The following is an 18,430-nucleotide window of genomic DNA, read 5'->3' as shown; positions in this document are numbered from 1 at the left end:
GAAATTGCCCAGTTAAAATGATGCATTTTAAAGTTGAAGGCATCGCTCGCATACAACATTTAATGTTGAGAAATGTGTAACTCTAGTTGTTTTTGGAAAAGAGTTTGCTATTTTCTTTATAACTAATAATTGAAACTAAAATAAAAGAGTAAAATAAAGAGTAATATTTCAGCAGATATTCATGATCCTAGATGGTGTTCCACAATTGCTTTTTTATTCCGGAATGAAGATTATATTATATTCAGCCAATGTTCATCTCATTTTGTATATCCCGTTGCATTTAATGTGAGGTATGAGACAATTGGGAATGGTTGCTTATTTTGTAAATAGCTCTACTTGTATATAGGCAAATGTATAGAAATATTTTATATCAGGAAGCAATGTACACAAGCTGATATTTAATCATAATTGTTAACTCTTATTTTAAATCTTGATTTAACTTATTTTTACACACTATTCACTGTGGAAGTGGCATTTTCAAATTTCATTTTTACTAAACTCAATAATATTGTTCACATGTTGCTTGTTCAAATCGCGTATACATAAAGATATTATTTTAGGAAAGTATTCAGAATACAAATAACAAATATAACAACATATAACAAATGGATTTAAATTTCACACCATATAACAGCAAGTGATAGCCAATATAGAGAGAGCTCTGGTCCAGTATGTGGTTCAAATATTCTAGATGAGCAATACATTGACTTAGTTGGATTAGGGCATGATCTCACTGTCACTGTTTCAAATCTTTCCTTATTTGTTAAGGCACAATGTATATCATCATCATCATGATGATCTTTGCAGGGGCCAATATAATGGACTGCTTATTCTTGTCATGGCTATTGTTCATGTTTTGTGTTGAGAAGTTATTAATGTTAAATTATTTATGTTATCAGTTTTATGCATTACAGTAATTTTTATAATGAAGATGGCCACTTCACACAGCTTGATATGTTGTGATACTACGAGACAGTACTACATTATAATTTGTTGTTTTTGAATCTTTTGTGTTACAATCACAAAGTATGAAAAAAAGGTATTTTGCTCCTATTTTTGATGGGGGATGGAACCTTTCCAGAATCTTGTCATTGCTACCCACAATGCTTGGTACAAGACAATGACTGCATAGGTTTTATGTTGAATGAAACTGGTATTTTAGCCATACATTATTAAGCCAAATTTATTTTATGTTGCTTGTACAAAAACTAATTCAGCTTTGTATATCATCTTGCACCAGCTCATTGACACAAAGTTGGTAAAAATGTGCTGATGTTTGTAAGATATCATGAAAGAAAAATCTTTTGGTATGGCTGGACCTAACAGGTTTCCTGGCTAAGATGTCTACACCAGTTGCTATGATTTAAAATATGTTGCTCAACCTGTGTTTACTTGTTGTCAATCTAAAAGAGGGAGAAAGTGAATAGAAATTGATTGTTGCTGTAAAAAATGGCAAAGCATTATGTCCGATTCCAAAGATTTAAACACATTTTCTTTCATGATATTTTTAGTTTTCAATAAAACAAGTAAATATTCATACATAGTAGTAAAGCAACAGAAAAAAAACTCTCTTCTACAGGCCTGGCGGACACAGAATTTTATGTTTTGGAGTTGTTGGGTTTTTTTTGGGTTTTTGTTAAAATCATGTAAAATCAGACAACATATTTAGAAAAACATAATTATTTAAAACATTAAGGGCTGGGGTATGAACGTTTGGACAGTATTTATTGTGGGACATTAGAGCACATCAGACATATCGAATTGCATTCTGAATACTGAAGAATGTCTTTCTGATATCAAATAATTTTGATTTTTTGAAATTAGCAATGTAATACACATTTTATCATGGCAAATGATTAAAAATTGATATTTTTGATATTTAACAGTACTCGAAGTAAACTTTATAAATCTGATGATTTATACTTAAAGTGTATGCAGGTGGGATGAAAAGCCGACAATCAATTGAAAATTTTGACCTTTCGTATTGAAGATATGGATTTTTTTTCCAAAAAAATTAGGTCTCTTTGGGAAAAAATCCATATCTTCAATATGAAAGGTCAAAATTTTCAATTGATCATCGGGTTTTCCTCCCAGCTACATACACTTTAAGAATATATCATTAGATTTATAAAATTTACTTTGAGGACTGTTATATATCAAAAATGTGAAAAATATCAAATTTTAATAATTTGTCATAAAATTTGTATTATATCGTGAAATGCAATTTGATACATCTGAGGTGCTCTCATGTCCCACAAAAAATACTGTCGAAATGCTCGTTCCAGATCCCTTAAAAACATATTTAGAAAATATATTTGCGAAACAACTAAGTTTCCAAGGGACTCACTGGCATTTACTAGCGTGGAGCCTGTAGTGCTAGTTTCATGCCCCTCAAGTGAACACAGGCCTCATCCTACCCAGGACATTATATTGTTGAAAGGGATAATAGTATCACTGTCATAATGAGTACATACTTGTCTTTGAAACAAAACCTTATACAAACAAACAAGGGCTATGGGTGTGTAAGTACGGTACATGTAATATAATAAATACATGTACATTTAAGCGGCATTTGAATGATTGAAAACCATGTTATGTATATTAGTAAATGACTTGACACAGGGGGAGGGGCATAACCAGGTTGATAGGGAAGAGACTGTTCTCTTCTTCTCAATGTATGAGCTCTTGACACTTTGGAACAACCAGTCCGATGGGACTGACTAAGAATTGGTTGATGTCATGCAGCATGTTTTCTGTTGTCACAGTGGCATATTTGGCCCAGCATCTTCTAGTGGTATAAAGATAATATACCAATCATTCTATACCATTGTGGCTGAAAGGTTCAAAATAAAGAATGTTCTCCAAATATCAGCATTATTAGTGCAAGTCTGATTTGTTTGTATTTAGCATTGTGTTTTGTGACGATATATTGAAGTATTTGCATATTACAAATTTTGACACTGACGAGACAGTTTTGTATGTCATATAACTTGAGACAGAAAGGTCCAATCACAAAACTAACACCACCTCCAGTTAAACAACGGTATTGTGCATGTATTTTAGGCCTATCCCACCGATAATACCTGGTCAAAATGAAGAGATCACACCACTAAATCAGGTCCAACGCTATCTGACTGAAGAAATAACAACTAGTGTTTTTATTCGCTGACCATACCAGGTGCATTTTAATGGAAAAAAAAGTTTGAAATGAAGGCTGATGTGCCTATTTTTTGGTGATAGTTGTGCTCTTTGGATGTTTTTCTTATCATCCAAGCATAAAATATAAAAAATATTACAATTCTGACATTTTAGGAAGATTTTTTAGTTCCATGCACCAAATGACGTCACAGCATAGAGGCGCTGAGATGCAGGCTTTGGTAAGGTTTACATCATGTTCAATGCACCACTGCGAAAAATCGAGCCACTCAACTACCAAAATAATGGTGGTTTTAGGGTAGAATATATCACAATCTTTGAGTAAATTTTTGTTTTGAATGCCCTAGCACGTTCTAACCATGAGAAAATGACGATTTCTTAGGTACCTCTTAACACATAAAAGAATAGGAACTTGATTTAGTGGTGTGACCCCTTAAAAGACCGAGTTCGGTTAGGCCTGAGAGTTGCAGTAACGTCTGATTTCAGTTTTGTGTTCTTTCAGTTGTGTTACCATCATGGTATCATGGATGGAGTAAAAGAAGGCACCCTTCAAGCACTTTTGACTATTTACAAGCAAGATTAATCAAGAAAACAGCAAACAAGAAAAGCCTTTAAAAGGGCATGCTGGGTTTCATTAGTAATTTCAGCTACATGGCATTGCCTACTTGACAATAGATCTGGATATATAAACATTTGTCTCAACTTTTACATGTGTCCTGTGACTAAATTAAAAACATCTGAAAGGTTGAGAAGCAAAAACTTAGGCCCTGCCTGATTATCATATCTTAATGTTGCTATCTTCAGTAGATAGTGCATGATTGGCAATGCACATACTGCATTAATGTGACTCAGAATTATATTTAAACTTGAATTATTTCACTTTTAATTGGTCAAGATATGCTAAGAAAGACTGAATATCATGTAAAATGATCTTTTTAAACAATTTTTGCTCCCTTTTAAGAGATCACACCACTAAATCAGGTCCAACCCTATCTGACTGAAGAAATAACAACCAGTGTTTTTATTCGCTGACCATACCAGGTGCATTTTAATGGAAAAAAAGTTTGAAATGAAGGCTGATGTGCCTATTTTTTGGTGATAGTTGTGCTCTTTGGATGTTTTTCTTATCATGCAAGCATAAAATAATAAAACATATTACAATTCTGACATTTTAGGAAGATTTTTAGTTCCATGCACCAAATGACGTCACAGCATAGAGGCGCTGAGATGTAGGCTTTGGTATGGTTTACATCATGTTCAATGCACCACTGCGAAAAATCGAGCCACTCAACTACCAAAATAATGGTGGTTTTAGGGTAGAATATATCACAATCTTTTAGAAATTTTTTGTTTTGAATGCCCTAGCACGTTCTAACCATGAGAAAATGACGATTTCTTAGGTACCTCTTAACACATAAAAGAATAGGAACTTGATTTAGTGGTGTGACCCCTGAAATGATGCAACCGGGAATTTTTGGTTCGTCTTTGCCCCCAAAAATGTTTTTGCCACACCACCACCACACACACACATGTCAAGAAAGGTGGTCTCTGAATCTTATCAATGCATCATGACAAGAAAGGAGGTCAAGAAAGGGATAAAACGAACAAAAACAGCCAGGGAAAAGGGATGAAACGGGAAAATTGGAAGAGTGGAAAGAACGACAGAAAAAAACTTATTTTTTTGTATATAGCCAAAAATAACTTGATAAATGCGAAAAGAAAAAAAAAGCTTGGAAGAAATATTTTTGAAAAATTTGAGGAAAAAACGGGGTCATTCAGTGAGAGATCAGAAATTTTCCCAAAAGTTTTGAAAAAGGAGGTCTTTTAGTGACAGGAAACAAAAAAAGGGAGGTCATTGGGTGAGAGGGAGTTCAGTAAAATAAAAAAAGGGGGTCATTGGGTGAGAGTTGAATAATGGGGGTCAATGTGGCCGCACATCCTCGTCACCCAGTTTTAGTGAGTGCTCCATCCAGGCCCCGGCCTTTCTAAAAGAGTGAGGAACCCAAATTAACAGATTCAGGCGGGTGGGATCAGATGAGGAGGCGCGTGAAGCTAAGATCTGAGACCAAGCCCAACACTACTTCAGAGGCTCCGGAAGATGTTAAATATAAGGGGGAGGGGAGGTCAATGGTGCCTGGCCAAAATTATTGGGGGGCAATGGTACTTTTCCATAGGCATCCAAATTACTGGGTTCCGGTTCGATTTCAAGAGATTAATCAGGTAACCTGATGACACAGGTAAATTGAGGACATTTGAAAATGTTTTGATTTTGTTCAAAAAAGTTTTGATGATTTTAGCAAAAAGTTATGGTAGTACCAGTTAGTTCTAATTTAGTACATATCGTAGCTTTTATTTGCATTCTGTGCATTTGCGAAAGTAATAGGCCTAGGCCGATATAATTAAATGAATGTCGGCCTATTATAATTAAATAAAATATGTAGCCCTATAACTATAAACAAACATGTAGGGGGCGGCCTATGTTATAATTTAGATTGAGTTCGTTACTGCAAGCTACTGCACGAATGGAGCTTGAGGAAGTGGATTTTGTAACCTCTTGGAGTTGGAAAGGGGGTCAAAAAGTTATGTCTCAAAATGGTGGTCAAGGTTTTAGGTCTCTGGAGAATCAAATAGTTTTAACTTCAATTCAAACATTTCTAAATGCCCAGCCCCTCCCCTTGCAAATTGATCTCAATTAGCATGCACAAAGGGAGGCAACTTGGCAGGCCAAGAGCAGGGAGGGGGGGGGTGACAGGCCGAAATTTGAAAGGGGGCAAAGTTGTTGCACGCATGGAAATTTGGCCGCCCGGGCTTATTGGCCTAATTATCGCACAGCCTAGCCCTATAAACTCGGAGAAAGAAAGCTTTGCCCCCAAGTTTTTTAATGTGCCAAAAAATCTTTGCCCCCACCCTTGGGCCTAGATTTTGGGGAACCTGAATTATACTTTGCATATTTGAACGTGTTCCTAACTTTATACACCTGTTTAGGGCGTAACATAGAAACGGTGCCAATGTGCCAAAAATTCGGCTTACCCCCCCCCCCCTTTCGACCTGCCAAAAATTGCTTGACCCCCTTTGACCTGCCAAAAATGCTTGACCCCCTTTGCCCTGCCAAAAAATCTTTGCCCCCCCCTACCATTATATAATTCACCACCCGGGGTATGCCTACACATAAGTTGCACCATGATGCACCCCATATGATAGACCTACCAGGTTTTAAATTCAGGTTCCCCAAAATCTTGCATGTGTAAGGGGGGGGGGGGGGCAAAGATTTTTTGGCACATCAAAAGGGGGGGCAAAGGTTTTTGGCACGACAAAGGGGGCACTTTTTTTGGCACGGCCGCCCGAGGGCAAGCAATTTTTGGCACCACTCTGATTCACCACCCCGGGGTGAGGCCTATTTGCATCACCCCTTAGCACATCTTTGGCAATCGCAAAGGTACATTGTACCAAAATCTGAATTTTGATGAATTTTATGATTCTCCGGATGAGCAAATCACAGTGCGGCCTTTAAAACCGGGATTTTCCCGGCGCGGCGGATTTGTCCAATTTTCTCGTTTGGTTAATTTGGTGCTCCTTCCAATAACGGGATCACTTTTAATGGAAACTTACATGAACACATGTTTTTGTGTTTTCCATGTCATACTAATTTAGTATTTAATGTCTAATTAAACGATGTTATAATTCACAATGTCATCCCAAGGTAGCCACATATTTAGTGGTTTCAGAGCACTAGGATTTTATTGTAACCACGTTCCATTAGCGTTAAGATACCACAAAAAACACCGTGATCATTATGTAGTGACGGCTGTCGGCAAGGCATTCCACACGTACAACGTAAGTAATGATAAGCTTAAAAAATCATTCATACATTTAACTTAAAGTCATATTGTAAACTTTTGCTGGGGAGGACTCCAGGCCCGTCGGATGCAAATTAAAAGTGGTACGACCGACTTTGGGGGTCTGGGGGTGAAACCCCTAGCGGGGTTTGAAGGGGCAGAGCCCCTCATGCATGTCATGGGGGTTCAAGGGGCGAAGCCCCCTGGAAGCTGAAGCACTTTGGAAAATGAAAAGTAGAATTTCAACGGTAAGTTAATAGGACTAAACTTCAAAACTAGGACATTCAAAATAAAAATGATCAACCATAAAACATGTTACCATAGCCCTAGAACTCTGGCCATAGTATCCGTTTTTACTTCCACTAGGGCCAGAGGCACTTACATTGAAAAAATTGTTGGAGATGGTTGAACGCAACAGAACAAATAAATGATGAAAATTGACCTTTTCATTGTGTTCGTGGGTCACCGCAAGAGCTGTAAAATTCCATTTGAAAAAACATATTTTTCATATTTATGCACACTTTCCCTACCTATTTAAATGAACCTCAATATTGACCATCATATTGTACCCATTTGTGTTACCTTCAATTCGACGATCCCTGTTGATTTGCCGTGAAAACGCTTGCATTTACTTGGAGGGAATTGTTCGGTTCTTCCGTTATTTACATCATTGGCATCATTTGACCTCTTAGTGATGCGCCGAAGGCGCTGTGACTTTTTCCATTTGCAACAATCTTGAAGACCGAATTGAAAAGACTAGTTTGCGTATGACGCCCTGTCAACCAGACCAAAAATGCCGTACTGCGCAGGTCAGTAACCAATCACGTCGCGCCTTTGCCCTGACGTCAGACGCAAACTAGTCTTTTTAATTCGGTCTTCAATTATACCATCATGCAACCGCATCTGACCTCGCCACATCCCGGGTCGCATGTCCATTTTACTTGTGGGGTGGATAAATGACGGAGTAGTGGACTAGGAATAGTAAATTAACATGAAACGTAAAACACCTGTATAAAACGAGAATAACTCACGCATGACCGACCGGCCGGCCGCCAGTTGGAATAAAAATACACGCTGGATTGTCTTGGAACTCCAAATGCTTTAGTTACAAACAGAGATTGCGCTAGTAAAAAATGCATTTCAGCCCCTGCCAAAGTTCATTTTCGGACTCCCCCGTAAAGTAGAATAGTCCAGATTATCGTAACCTTTGACATTGCCAATATCACACAAATGTCGTCTATTTCAAGCCGTAAAGATGTATGCGCAAGTTTCTGAAGAATATTGGTAAGTTTAAAGGCCAGATATCAGGCTAACGAATATGATCTGCATATATAGAAAGATCCGATCGTTGTCCGAACGTCCAAAATTTGATAAATGTCAATGGTACAATTCCAAGCACGTGAAAGTCGTTGGGTCATTTCTCAACACAATCCCTGTCAGAGGATAATTTACATAGGCACAAAAGACCGTGTTCAACGTGAAGCGTTACTCAGCCAAACATGGCAGAGTAGGTCCCGGATGGTCGTACATGTTCCTATCTCCACAACGTTATACCTTTCCAACAAGGAAAGAGATACAAAAGGCGAACGTCTATGTTACCAGTTCATGATAAGTCTAGACTTCGATTGCAGTAGGCCTACACATGATAGTAAATTTGAAAGCCCAATTTTCGAAGAAAAAAAAATGCTTGTGCGACGTGGGGGGATGTCTGAAGTTAGAAACTTTTAGGAAAATGAAGACCCAATTGAAGCCAATTGGTGGACCATTTTGTCACTTTTTTAAATTGTATAAAAGTTTAGTTTGAAAAAGCCTAAAATTTGCAAAAAGACGGCCAGTCAAGTGAATTGATGAATAAGCGTGACATGGCTAAATTAAAAGCTGTAAAGTCCAATAATTATATGGACTGGGCCAATTTTCGTTGTCTAAAAAATAAAGTTACCAGTGCAATTAGGAAAAGTAAGCGTACATATCTTACAGATTCTCTTGCTGCTTGTAAAGGTAATACAAAGAAAACATGGAAACAACTCATGTTATATTGTTCCTTCTAGGAAATCATCTTCTAAAATAAATTGTATTCAAATGAAGATCGGGATATAACAGAACCAAAGCTCATTTCAAATGAATTAAACAAGTTCTTCACTTGTGTTGGATCTAATCTTGCTGCCAAACTTGGACCTGTTGATATTCATGATGCTTGTAGAAATATTGATAATAATGTTAATGATTTTTCCAATGATCTCTCCTTTGATATAATTCCAGTGACTGTTGAATATGTTATTGAACAATTATGTAATCTTCCTACCAACAAAGCCACTGGTTTTGATGAGATCCCTGCAAGACTTTTAAAGGCAGGAGCGTATGTAATTGCACCTATTGTGACTCACATAATAAATTATTCTATCATGACGTGCAAATTTCCAACAAATTGGAAAAAAGCAAAAGTCACACCTATCTACAAGAGTGGCCAGCATTCTGATCCAAACAATTACAGGCCTATCTCTATTTTACCAGTTGTATCGAAAATTATTGAAAGGGCTATTTTGATCAACTCTATAGTTATTTAGACTCTAACAATTTGATCTCTCCTTACCAATCTGGTTTTCGCCCTTCACATTCTACTTCAACTTCGCTTGCCTTAATAACTGAAGATTGGTTTGACAATATAAATGATGGTAATGTTATTGGTGTATCAATGATTGATTTAAAAAAGGCATTTGATACTGTAAACCATGCCATTTTGATCAAAAAATTGCAGTGTTATGGAATCAGCAAATACAGTATTGATTGGTTCAGTAGTTATCTTTCAAACAGAACCCAAGCTACATTTGTTAATGGTTCTCTTTCTGATTTTGATCTTATTAGTTATGGAGTGCCTCAAGGTTCAATACTTGGACCTCTCCTTTTTATTGTTTTCATTAATGATTTACCAAACTGTCTTAAATTTACTAAGATCAGCATGTATGCTGATGATACCATTATTTACTGTGCTGGCAAAAACCCAGCTGATATTGTACATAACCTTAATAATGACCTTTCTTCAATGAAACAGTGGCTTGACAATAATAAGCTAAGTTTGAATGTAAATAAGACTAAATTTATTATGCTTGGAACACTACAAAGATTGGCTAAAATTAATGATGATGTTTTGAATGTTCATATTAATGGTGATATTATTGAAAGAGTTTTCTCTTGCACCCACTTGGGTATAATAATTGATAGTAATTTAAATTGGCATGATCATATTGATTATTTGTTGAAGAAGTCTGCCAGGAGTATTTCTATGATTAGGAGGGCTAAGTCATTAGTTCCCATGAGTGCTCTCAAGCTTATATACAACTCTATTGTTGCACCACATTTCAATTATTGTGATATAATTTGGGGTAATTGTACCAAAACAGATTCAATTAAGTTGCATCGAATGCAGGCAAGAGCTGCTAGATATATTTGCAATGTTCCTTGGGACACATCAGGGTCTGAAGTTCTTAATCAACTCAGCTGGTTGACACTTGCTGAAATAAGAAACATCCATTTGGCAGAGTTCATGTTCAGGGTTACAAACAACATACTTCCTGATAATATTTGCATGTTATTTGAGAAAAAGGAATATAATTATAATCTCAGGCGTAATCCAAATAAAATTGATGTTCCTTTTCCTTCAAATAACTTTAAGAAACGCATGATCTTTCGTACAGGGGTGCTCATCTATGGAACGATCTCTCAGCTGAAGCACAGTTGTGCGATAGATCTGCTGCGTTCAGGAGATTGCTTTACTGTAATTATGAATTGAACTTTGCCTAAATGTTTGCTTTTGGTTACCGTATTATTTTGTCAATTGTACTTGCTTTGTATGTTTAATTTATATTTTATCACTTTGTCATATATAGTTTTTATACTTGTTTTATATATTTCCATTTACTTTTAATATCCTTGATTAATGATGTCATGTAACATGTAAATTTATGTAGCAACACGGCCCCAGGGAAGACCAGCTCAAGGGCTGATCTGGGCTTTTCCGTGTCTGGGCCCAATTGAAGCCACTTGTGGACAAGTTTTAACTTTTATTGTCTGAATTATTGCTTTATAATTAGGCCTATTAGAGGGCCTATGTACCCATATTAGTTGCGCACGCGGGTGTCAGAAGTGAGAAAATGATGCAAAATGAAGACCTACATGTAATTGAAGCCATTTGGTGGACTATTTTTGCACTATTATTGTGTAAAATTTTAAGTTTGAAAAGGCCGAAAATTTGCGAAATGATGGCCCAATTGCAGCCATTCGTGGACAAGTTTGACCTTTATAAATTACCCGATATTGCTTTACATGTAAATAAAGTCGCGCACGCAGGGATGTGTCCCCCCCCCCTCAGAAGTGAGAAACTTTTGCAAAATGAAGACCAAATTGAAGCCATTTGGTAGACCAAATTTGAGCACTATTATTGTGTATTAGTTTGAAAAAGCCGAAAATATCAAATTTACGAAATGACAAGCCAATTGAAGGCCATTTTTTTCACTGTTATTTTATGAATAATATTGGTTTAAACATCAAGTGGTGGGTATTAAATACAGACACGAAAACGGGCAGTTGTTTGTATACGCAGCTTTGTCTGAGGGGGATGCCTGGGGGATGTAGGCCTACCCCCTGAGAAGTTTTGGAAATTTTGCAAAATGAAGGTCCAATTGAAGCCATTTGGTGCATCATTTTTACACTATCATTGCTTTTTAAAACAAAAAAAGGTCCCGAACTCAATTTGTAAAATTATAAATGTTACACGGACACTTAATAGGCCTAAGACTTGAGAGTCGCAATTAAAGCATGCATGGATCGATGTTGAATTGAAGTCGGCACGGAGTGCGTCTCTATAATTATACTGACTTTGGTGACAATGTGACGGGCCCTGCATATCGGGGTCCCGCCGTAATTTTCACATGCTTTTGGGCAGAGGACCCGCAAGCAAAATAATCACAGACCTAGGCCTATAGGCTATAGATTGACCCAACTGCGATTTAGGCATGGGCCTACTATACGTGCAATTTAACCTTTTCCCTTCTCCTTTTCTCCCTTTTCTCTTTTTTTTTCTCCTTTTCCTCTTTCTCTTCTCTTCTCTCTTTTCCTCTTTTTTTTTGGCTGAAAAGTGGTACGGCCATGGCCGTACCACCGGCCGTAGCGGTTCCGACGGGCCTGGAGGACTCCCTCAGTCATGTTAGTATTTTTCAAAATTCTGTTTAAAAAAAACACGATTGTTATGTACACTACAATGACAGTCAATGTACTTTTAAAATTAAACTTTTGCCATCGTCATGTGACATGTGATTGTCGACCATGTCCATGCCATGCCATAAATCATAAATTATGTATGCCAGGTGAATTCAAATTTGCCATCAAACTGCATCATTTTATATAAATTAAAGCCCTTTAGTAAAGAAAGCCAACACTGAAAACCTTTTTGCAGCACTTTCCGTAGCAAAGCCAAAGTTATTCCCCAAACCAGCATTACGGGGGTGTTTCTAGATCTTAGTCTCATGACGATAGCACCTTTTTTTAATGGAACTGCTATCAAAATCCCTCTGAAATTCCATGTGCGAGTCTCTCATCACCAAAAAAAATCATATATGTGACCCTCCAGCACAACTGAGCCCGGATGTCGCCAGTGCCACTATTGAGATATATTATATGCTCCATTGAACTTAACAATAAACAATAGGAAACAAAGGATTTATTGACTGTTATATTGATGTTTCACTACTTAAATGTCAAGTACTATAGACATGATACACCTTTTTCAAGCTAATTTCAAGCAGAATATTTTGGTTGAATATCTGAAAAGTGATGATTGGCAACTTCCGGGCTCGGTTGTGCTGGAGGGTCACATATTTGGGTCAAGTGAAGTATAGACAACAATATATTTATGAAGGTTTCCTTGAGCAAGCGGTTCTTTTAAATTTCAATGTAAATTTGTATTGTTGCCGGTTTAGGCCATTTTAACTGACTAGCAAATGTGTTAACTCAGGAGGTTTCCCTGTCATCTACATAAATGATTGTTTGATATAAAACTTAAGTTAATTTTTAGTTTGCGCCTAGTGCAGTGGCGTAACTATAGCTAGGTTGTGGCGCCCGGGGCAAGGCTGTATTTTTATAAAGGTGCCCTCCCCCTAGTGCCGTACTATTACGCTGCCTTTCATATTCGCCGAGGAGGACAATTTCGACCTCCTCGTTTGTTTACAAACAGAGAGGTAGACAAAAGGCCTGTCAAAACTGTTCCACTTGTCCAAATACTCAAAGTATCAAAAGGATGGTCCACAATAGAGTGATTAACGCAACATGAATAGGGGATTAAAAAACTGTGAAGTAGAACCATGTGCTTCTTATGTCCAATTTGGCATCAAGATTTCGAATGGAAACAGTTCAGACCCAGAACACGATCATGTCAGAAATTAATATTTCGTTCTGGGTCTGATTATTCGGACTACCCTCCCCCCACCCTGCACCCATTTTTGAAACAATTGCGCGCAAAATTTTGCACTTGAACACTACTTGAATGAAATTTGGTTTACAATGAAATTTGATTACAAATTTGGTTAGACAGAAAGTCAGAAACATTTTCTTAAAAAATACCTATACGGTGGGACACAAAAGGGCTTCGTAATAAGGTACGGTAAATCATGGTTTATTAGTAAATTCCAATTTTCTTTGCTTGGTTTTAGTAATAGTTATCTCAGTTGTTCGGCTCAATATTAAAAGGGGACAGGTCTGACAGAAAAAGCTAACAATTTATAGCTAAAGGAAATTTTATGTTGCAATGGCTTTTGTGTTAATATTGTAATGCGAATATAATGCTTATTACACTTACATTGTAGATTTGATGGATTAAAATTATAAGTTTAAGCCTTTTAGTTCCCCATATCCATTCTTTTGATACGTTGATATCTTTAATGGCTTACATTAATTACCATTTAATGATGATGTTCTTGGCTTTTTTCTTTTCTTTTCAGTGTTCCAAACTTGGCATTGTTAGTGTCAGTAAGTATCTTGCATCTATGACCAAATTAGAAAGTTCATAATTTTTCACATTTTATTGTACTAAGTAGATGTGGTATAAGGATTTAAATAGTTAAAAATATATAGCTTATTTGTATAATGGTTCAGATTTCTTTACACCTACATGTATCCATTAGGCTACACCCATTAATTACTAAGTTAGAAGCGATAGTTGTCCCTCATCGTCACTTTTGACAAAACTAGAGCGGTTGTTGAACCGCAAAGGTGAACCGAGGTAGGGGCATAATTCAAGTGGCTCTTTAAGCCTAGGTTTAGGAGTACGGTACCTAGTTTTTGTTTAATTGTATTCTTTTAATTATTAATATTTAAAAATTAAACAATAACTATTAATTTAAAACAGTTTAAATATTAATTAACTTGATAATTAAATGTTTACCCTTTACCTAATATTAATCTTCAAACTAACAACTGAACTATATTGTACATGTAGTATTAAAAAGAACAAGTCCCACATCATCATACCTTGCTGTCAAATATCACAGTATGCATAAGGGTCACTAGGCCTACTGTCAGATTTAAAGACTGGTTAATGAATACATGTAAGTTTAGACCAGTCACAAATTGTCCCATGGACACACTTCTTAGATCAATACACAACATAAGAAAGACTTAACTTCTTATACGAGTCAGTTACATCTTTTGGCATGGGAGGTGGGCCTATAGTAAAATGGACATAACATTAAAACTATTAGCATAATAGGATAGGAGTAGCCCTGATGTTCTTTATTGTATTTCTTACATTGTTCTCCTTCATTGGACACCACTCGGGTCATGCATTTGTGGCATTTTGAGATATGTCCATTTTAGGCCAATCAGTTACATGTAGTAGCAAGTAAATACACTTCTATAGGGTGTACCTACATGTACACTTCACCAAAATGATATGGTTGGTATATTTCTTTTTGCTGCGGAGGTACATGTACAGTAATATGGACCCTAGCCTCATCTCTGCGATCAAGTTATCCTGTGTACTGTTAAACGCTGGTGGAAACAAACAACTGCTGATGGTAATAAGCAAAGAAATCATAACTGCACAGGGCTCTTTCCATATATCTCACTGATGTATTTTTGATGTATTTATGTAGGTAACTCTCATCCAGATGATATCACATGTCTGGCAGTGGATGCATTCTTGGTGTACACTGGATGTCACAATATCATCAGAGCATTTGCTAATGGACGCCAGGTGAGTCACTATCATTCAAAAGCCTCATTTTCACAAAATATCTAAGTCATATTCCTATATTATGAGGACAATTTCACACTTATCCTACGGTACAGGTATTTTAAGTAATTCTTGGGCAAGGAGCTGTTACATCCATGTACATGTAGGGTACTAAGCATGAAAGCAGAACTTTAAGGTGCGCTCATGCAATCTTTTGGACCAGAATATGTTTGTTTAATTGCGAAGTATTCCACCTTGGCCATAAGGCTTAAGCTCAATTAATCCTACCATTGCTTACAATTTGATATCACCCGATCACCTAGAAAGATAAATCCATAAAATGAATCTACATTGATAGGGCTAGTCTGCTGGCATTAGAAAGCCTGACCACTATAAGCCAAGCTTCGAGAATTTTGATATTTAGGGTTTAATTTTCATCATCTAGATTATTTTAATTAAAATTAATGAAAAGTTACACCTTGAAGATTTGAATGGGTATGGAATGCAAAACATGACTTTTCAATAATTGTTTATATAATATACATGTATTGTGGTTCTTTTTGGGAGAGGGGCAAGGGGGCATTTTCCCAAATATTTTTCTTTCCCCCAGTTTTCCGCCCACTTTTTCCCTTGAGGCAAAACCCCCCAAATCATGTAAAATTTGTCGATTTTGCCACCCTGAAATTCACTTTGCCCCCCCATGCCCCCCCACTAAAAAAAAAAAAAAATCCTGGCACCACCATTGCTGACCACTTGCGTGAGTTGGTTCTGTCACCATGCTCCATGCATATTTTACAGAGCTGCAGTCATGTATTCTATACTTACATAATAATTATTGTACTGATACTATGATACACAGATCATCCATACGTATGAGGGCCATGTGAGTGATGTCCACCTGCTGTTACCATTTGGAGAGCATCTTGTGTCTGTTGATGAAGACAGTCAACTTAAGATATGGGACATCAAGTCTACAGGTAAATTTTCAAAATTTCAGAAATGTAAATTTTCATGACCATATTTGGGAGCATGATAAATGCATTAAAATGAGTACTTGTAAACAAGCCAGTATTGGTTCAGTGGTTCTTGACAGTCAACATAAGATTTGGGACATCAAATCTGTAAATTACTAACTCACTTGTTGACTACAGACTATCAGTATTATATTTCTTGTAAACATTCCAAACAGGTGAACAATAATCTAATATTGGCAAAATGAGAGTTCGGTAAACATGGCAAAGTTTGAGTAGAACATTATGAGTTCTTACTTCCCACAACAATTCTGGTAAAACAGAGTAATTTATTGCCATTTTTGACTATGTTGTTGACATGACAATTCCATGAAAGATCACTGGAGACTGTTATTAGTGTTATACCCAGGAGATGCAGGTTATCAGTAGTAGCAAGACTAGTGTTATTAATGTGGTGGAAAATGAATGGTGTGTTGTTGTGTCTAGTTATACACATCACTTGGCATTTAATTGGAGAGCGTTATTGTTTGAGCACCAGTTTAATTTGTCTAGATCAGATTGCAAATGGTAATATCAGTGTCAGTTTTTATGTTTCTAAAAATGAATGTGTCATCAGCATAAGCGTACATGGGCAACTGTAGATGATGATGAAGATTGTTTACGTATATATAGGCAAGAGGGACCCCAGATAATTCATTGGTCTACTCTGAACTAGCACCGCGAAACATAACACGTTGGCAACGGCCAGTAAGGAATGATGTTATCCATTGCCATATGACTTATGAAGCTTTTTGATGGGAAATAGAGTCAAATACACGGCCATAGTTTATGGATATTACAAATGTAGATCGATGCGCAGTTGATGATCAAGGGCAGCAAGCCATTCTGTGGTGGCTTCACAAAAGGCTGCGGGGCATGATTTGCCAGGATAGAACCCATGCTGATTTTCAAACATGAGACCGAGCAGATGACTTTATAGCTCATCACTTGATAGCCTCAAGCATTTTACAAGCAACAGACGTTAAGACAATTGGTCTATAATTAGAACTATCCCCCTTCTTGTACACAGGAACTATTTTCCAACCCATGGGCAATTTGCCTGACGAGCAGATATACTGAAGATACGAGCAAGGACTGGAGCTATGCTGACAAGTCTCTTGGTTTTGATTTTGATATTGAATGTCACCATGTACAAATGTAATAGTCAGATGTTGATCAGTGTTGGTATTAAAGACAAGGTCCAGGATTGAATCTGGATTATTGCTGGTGATGTGATTGCGATTGGTCAACATTGAAATCTCCCATAAGGAATGTGCCAGCATAGCCTTCAGGGTGTAGGCTGTACAATGTTTCATCAAGACAGTCAAGTGATTCCATATTCACTACGAGGATGATAAAACACTCCACACATATAGCCACCCCCATGAGTGTTCCGATCATTTCTAAATATGATCATATCTTGAAGAACACAACTGCTGGAGATGTAATCTGCCAGCCAGGTTTCAGCCACGCCTACTGAAGGACTAAGATATTCCTCACTTGGTTTCAAATTGGTTGACCCCACTGTATTTATTGTCCCAAATTATTGCTCATCTTTCCCTCCTCCTATCAGATCAAGATCTATCAGATTGAAGATACATGGATAAGACGTTTCCCCGCATGTCATGATTAAAATGCATGTAGTGTAGACTTTGCCTTGTAAATAATCAAGTGTTCTTGCCATGTTGTAAACAAGGAAAGAAAAAACAAAACAAACAACACAATCACACACCAAGACAAGGAACTACAAAAACATGTAGCGATAGACCATGCAATACCTGTGTTGTAATTCAACAAAACCTGTTTTTGTTTGATACAGAAATCTACCTGGAGCTGTCATTTGATAACTTGGCATTTTGTATCACTGCTATTATGCATCCTACGACCTATCTCAATAAGATTCTACTTGGAAGTAGACAAGGAACAATGCAGCTGTGGAACATCAAAACAAAGTAAGTTTATTTCATGTATAAGATGTATGTCAATACCAAAGAAGTTATAAGGATGACTGTCAAAATGCATGTGTAACACTGGAGCAAACCACAGTGCAATATATGATTGTCACCAATGGGAACCAAAATATTGTGCTACTGGGATAGTTCAGCAGAACCAAAAATGGAAGAAGTTTTGTGAAAAAACAAAACAATTAACATTTTCGAAGTATGGCATACACAATATATAGGAGAGCAGTTAACCCACTTTGTGCA

At 36.9% G+C, this 18,430-nt stretch overlaps 1 protein-coding gene across 1 annotated transcript in view; it reads left to right on the top strand.

Annotated features, from left to right (window-relative positions):
- The first annotated feature begins 6,763 nt into the window (after nt 1-6,763).
- Nucleotides 6,764-18,430, top strand: part of LOC140169470 (WD repeat-containing protein 36-like) — a 37,000-nt gene continuing 25,333 nt past the window's right edge. Inside the window, exons 1-5 of the mRNA XM_072192733.1 lie at nt 6,764-6,990; nt 13,982-14,009; nt 15,134-15,234; nt 16,073-16,190; nt 18,043-18,175. Of these exons, the coding sequence (XP_072048834.1) occupies nt 6,844-6,990; nt 13,982-14,009; nt 15,134-15,234; nt 16,073-16,190; nt 18,043-18,175 (527 nt within the window). The 5' untranslated portion in view covers nt 6,764-6,843. The remainder of the gene's footprint in view (nt 6,991-13,981; nt 14,010-15,133; nt 15,235-16,072; nt 16,191-18,042; nt 18,176-18,430) is intronic.

The sequence above is a fragment of the Amphiura filiformis genome, chromosome 1, assembly GCF_039555335.1.
Source record: "Amphiura filiformis chromosome 1, Afil_fr2py, whole genome shotgun sequence".
NCBI classification, from domain to species: domain Eukaryota; kingdom Metazoa; phylum Echinodermata; class Ophiuroidea; order Amphilepidida; family Amphiuridae; genus Amphiura; species Amphiura filiformis.
The sequence above is the reverse complement of the archived record's forward strand: the minus strand, read 5'-3'. Positions and strand labels throughout refer to the sequence as shown.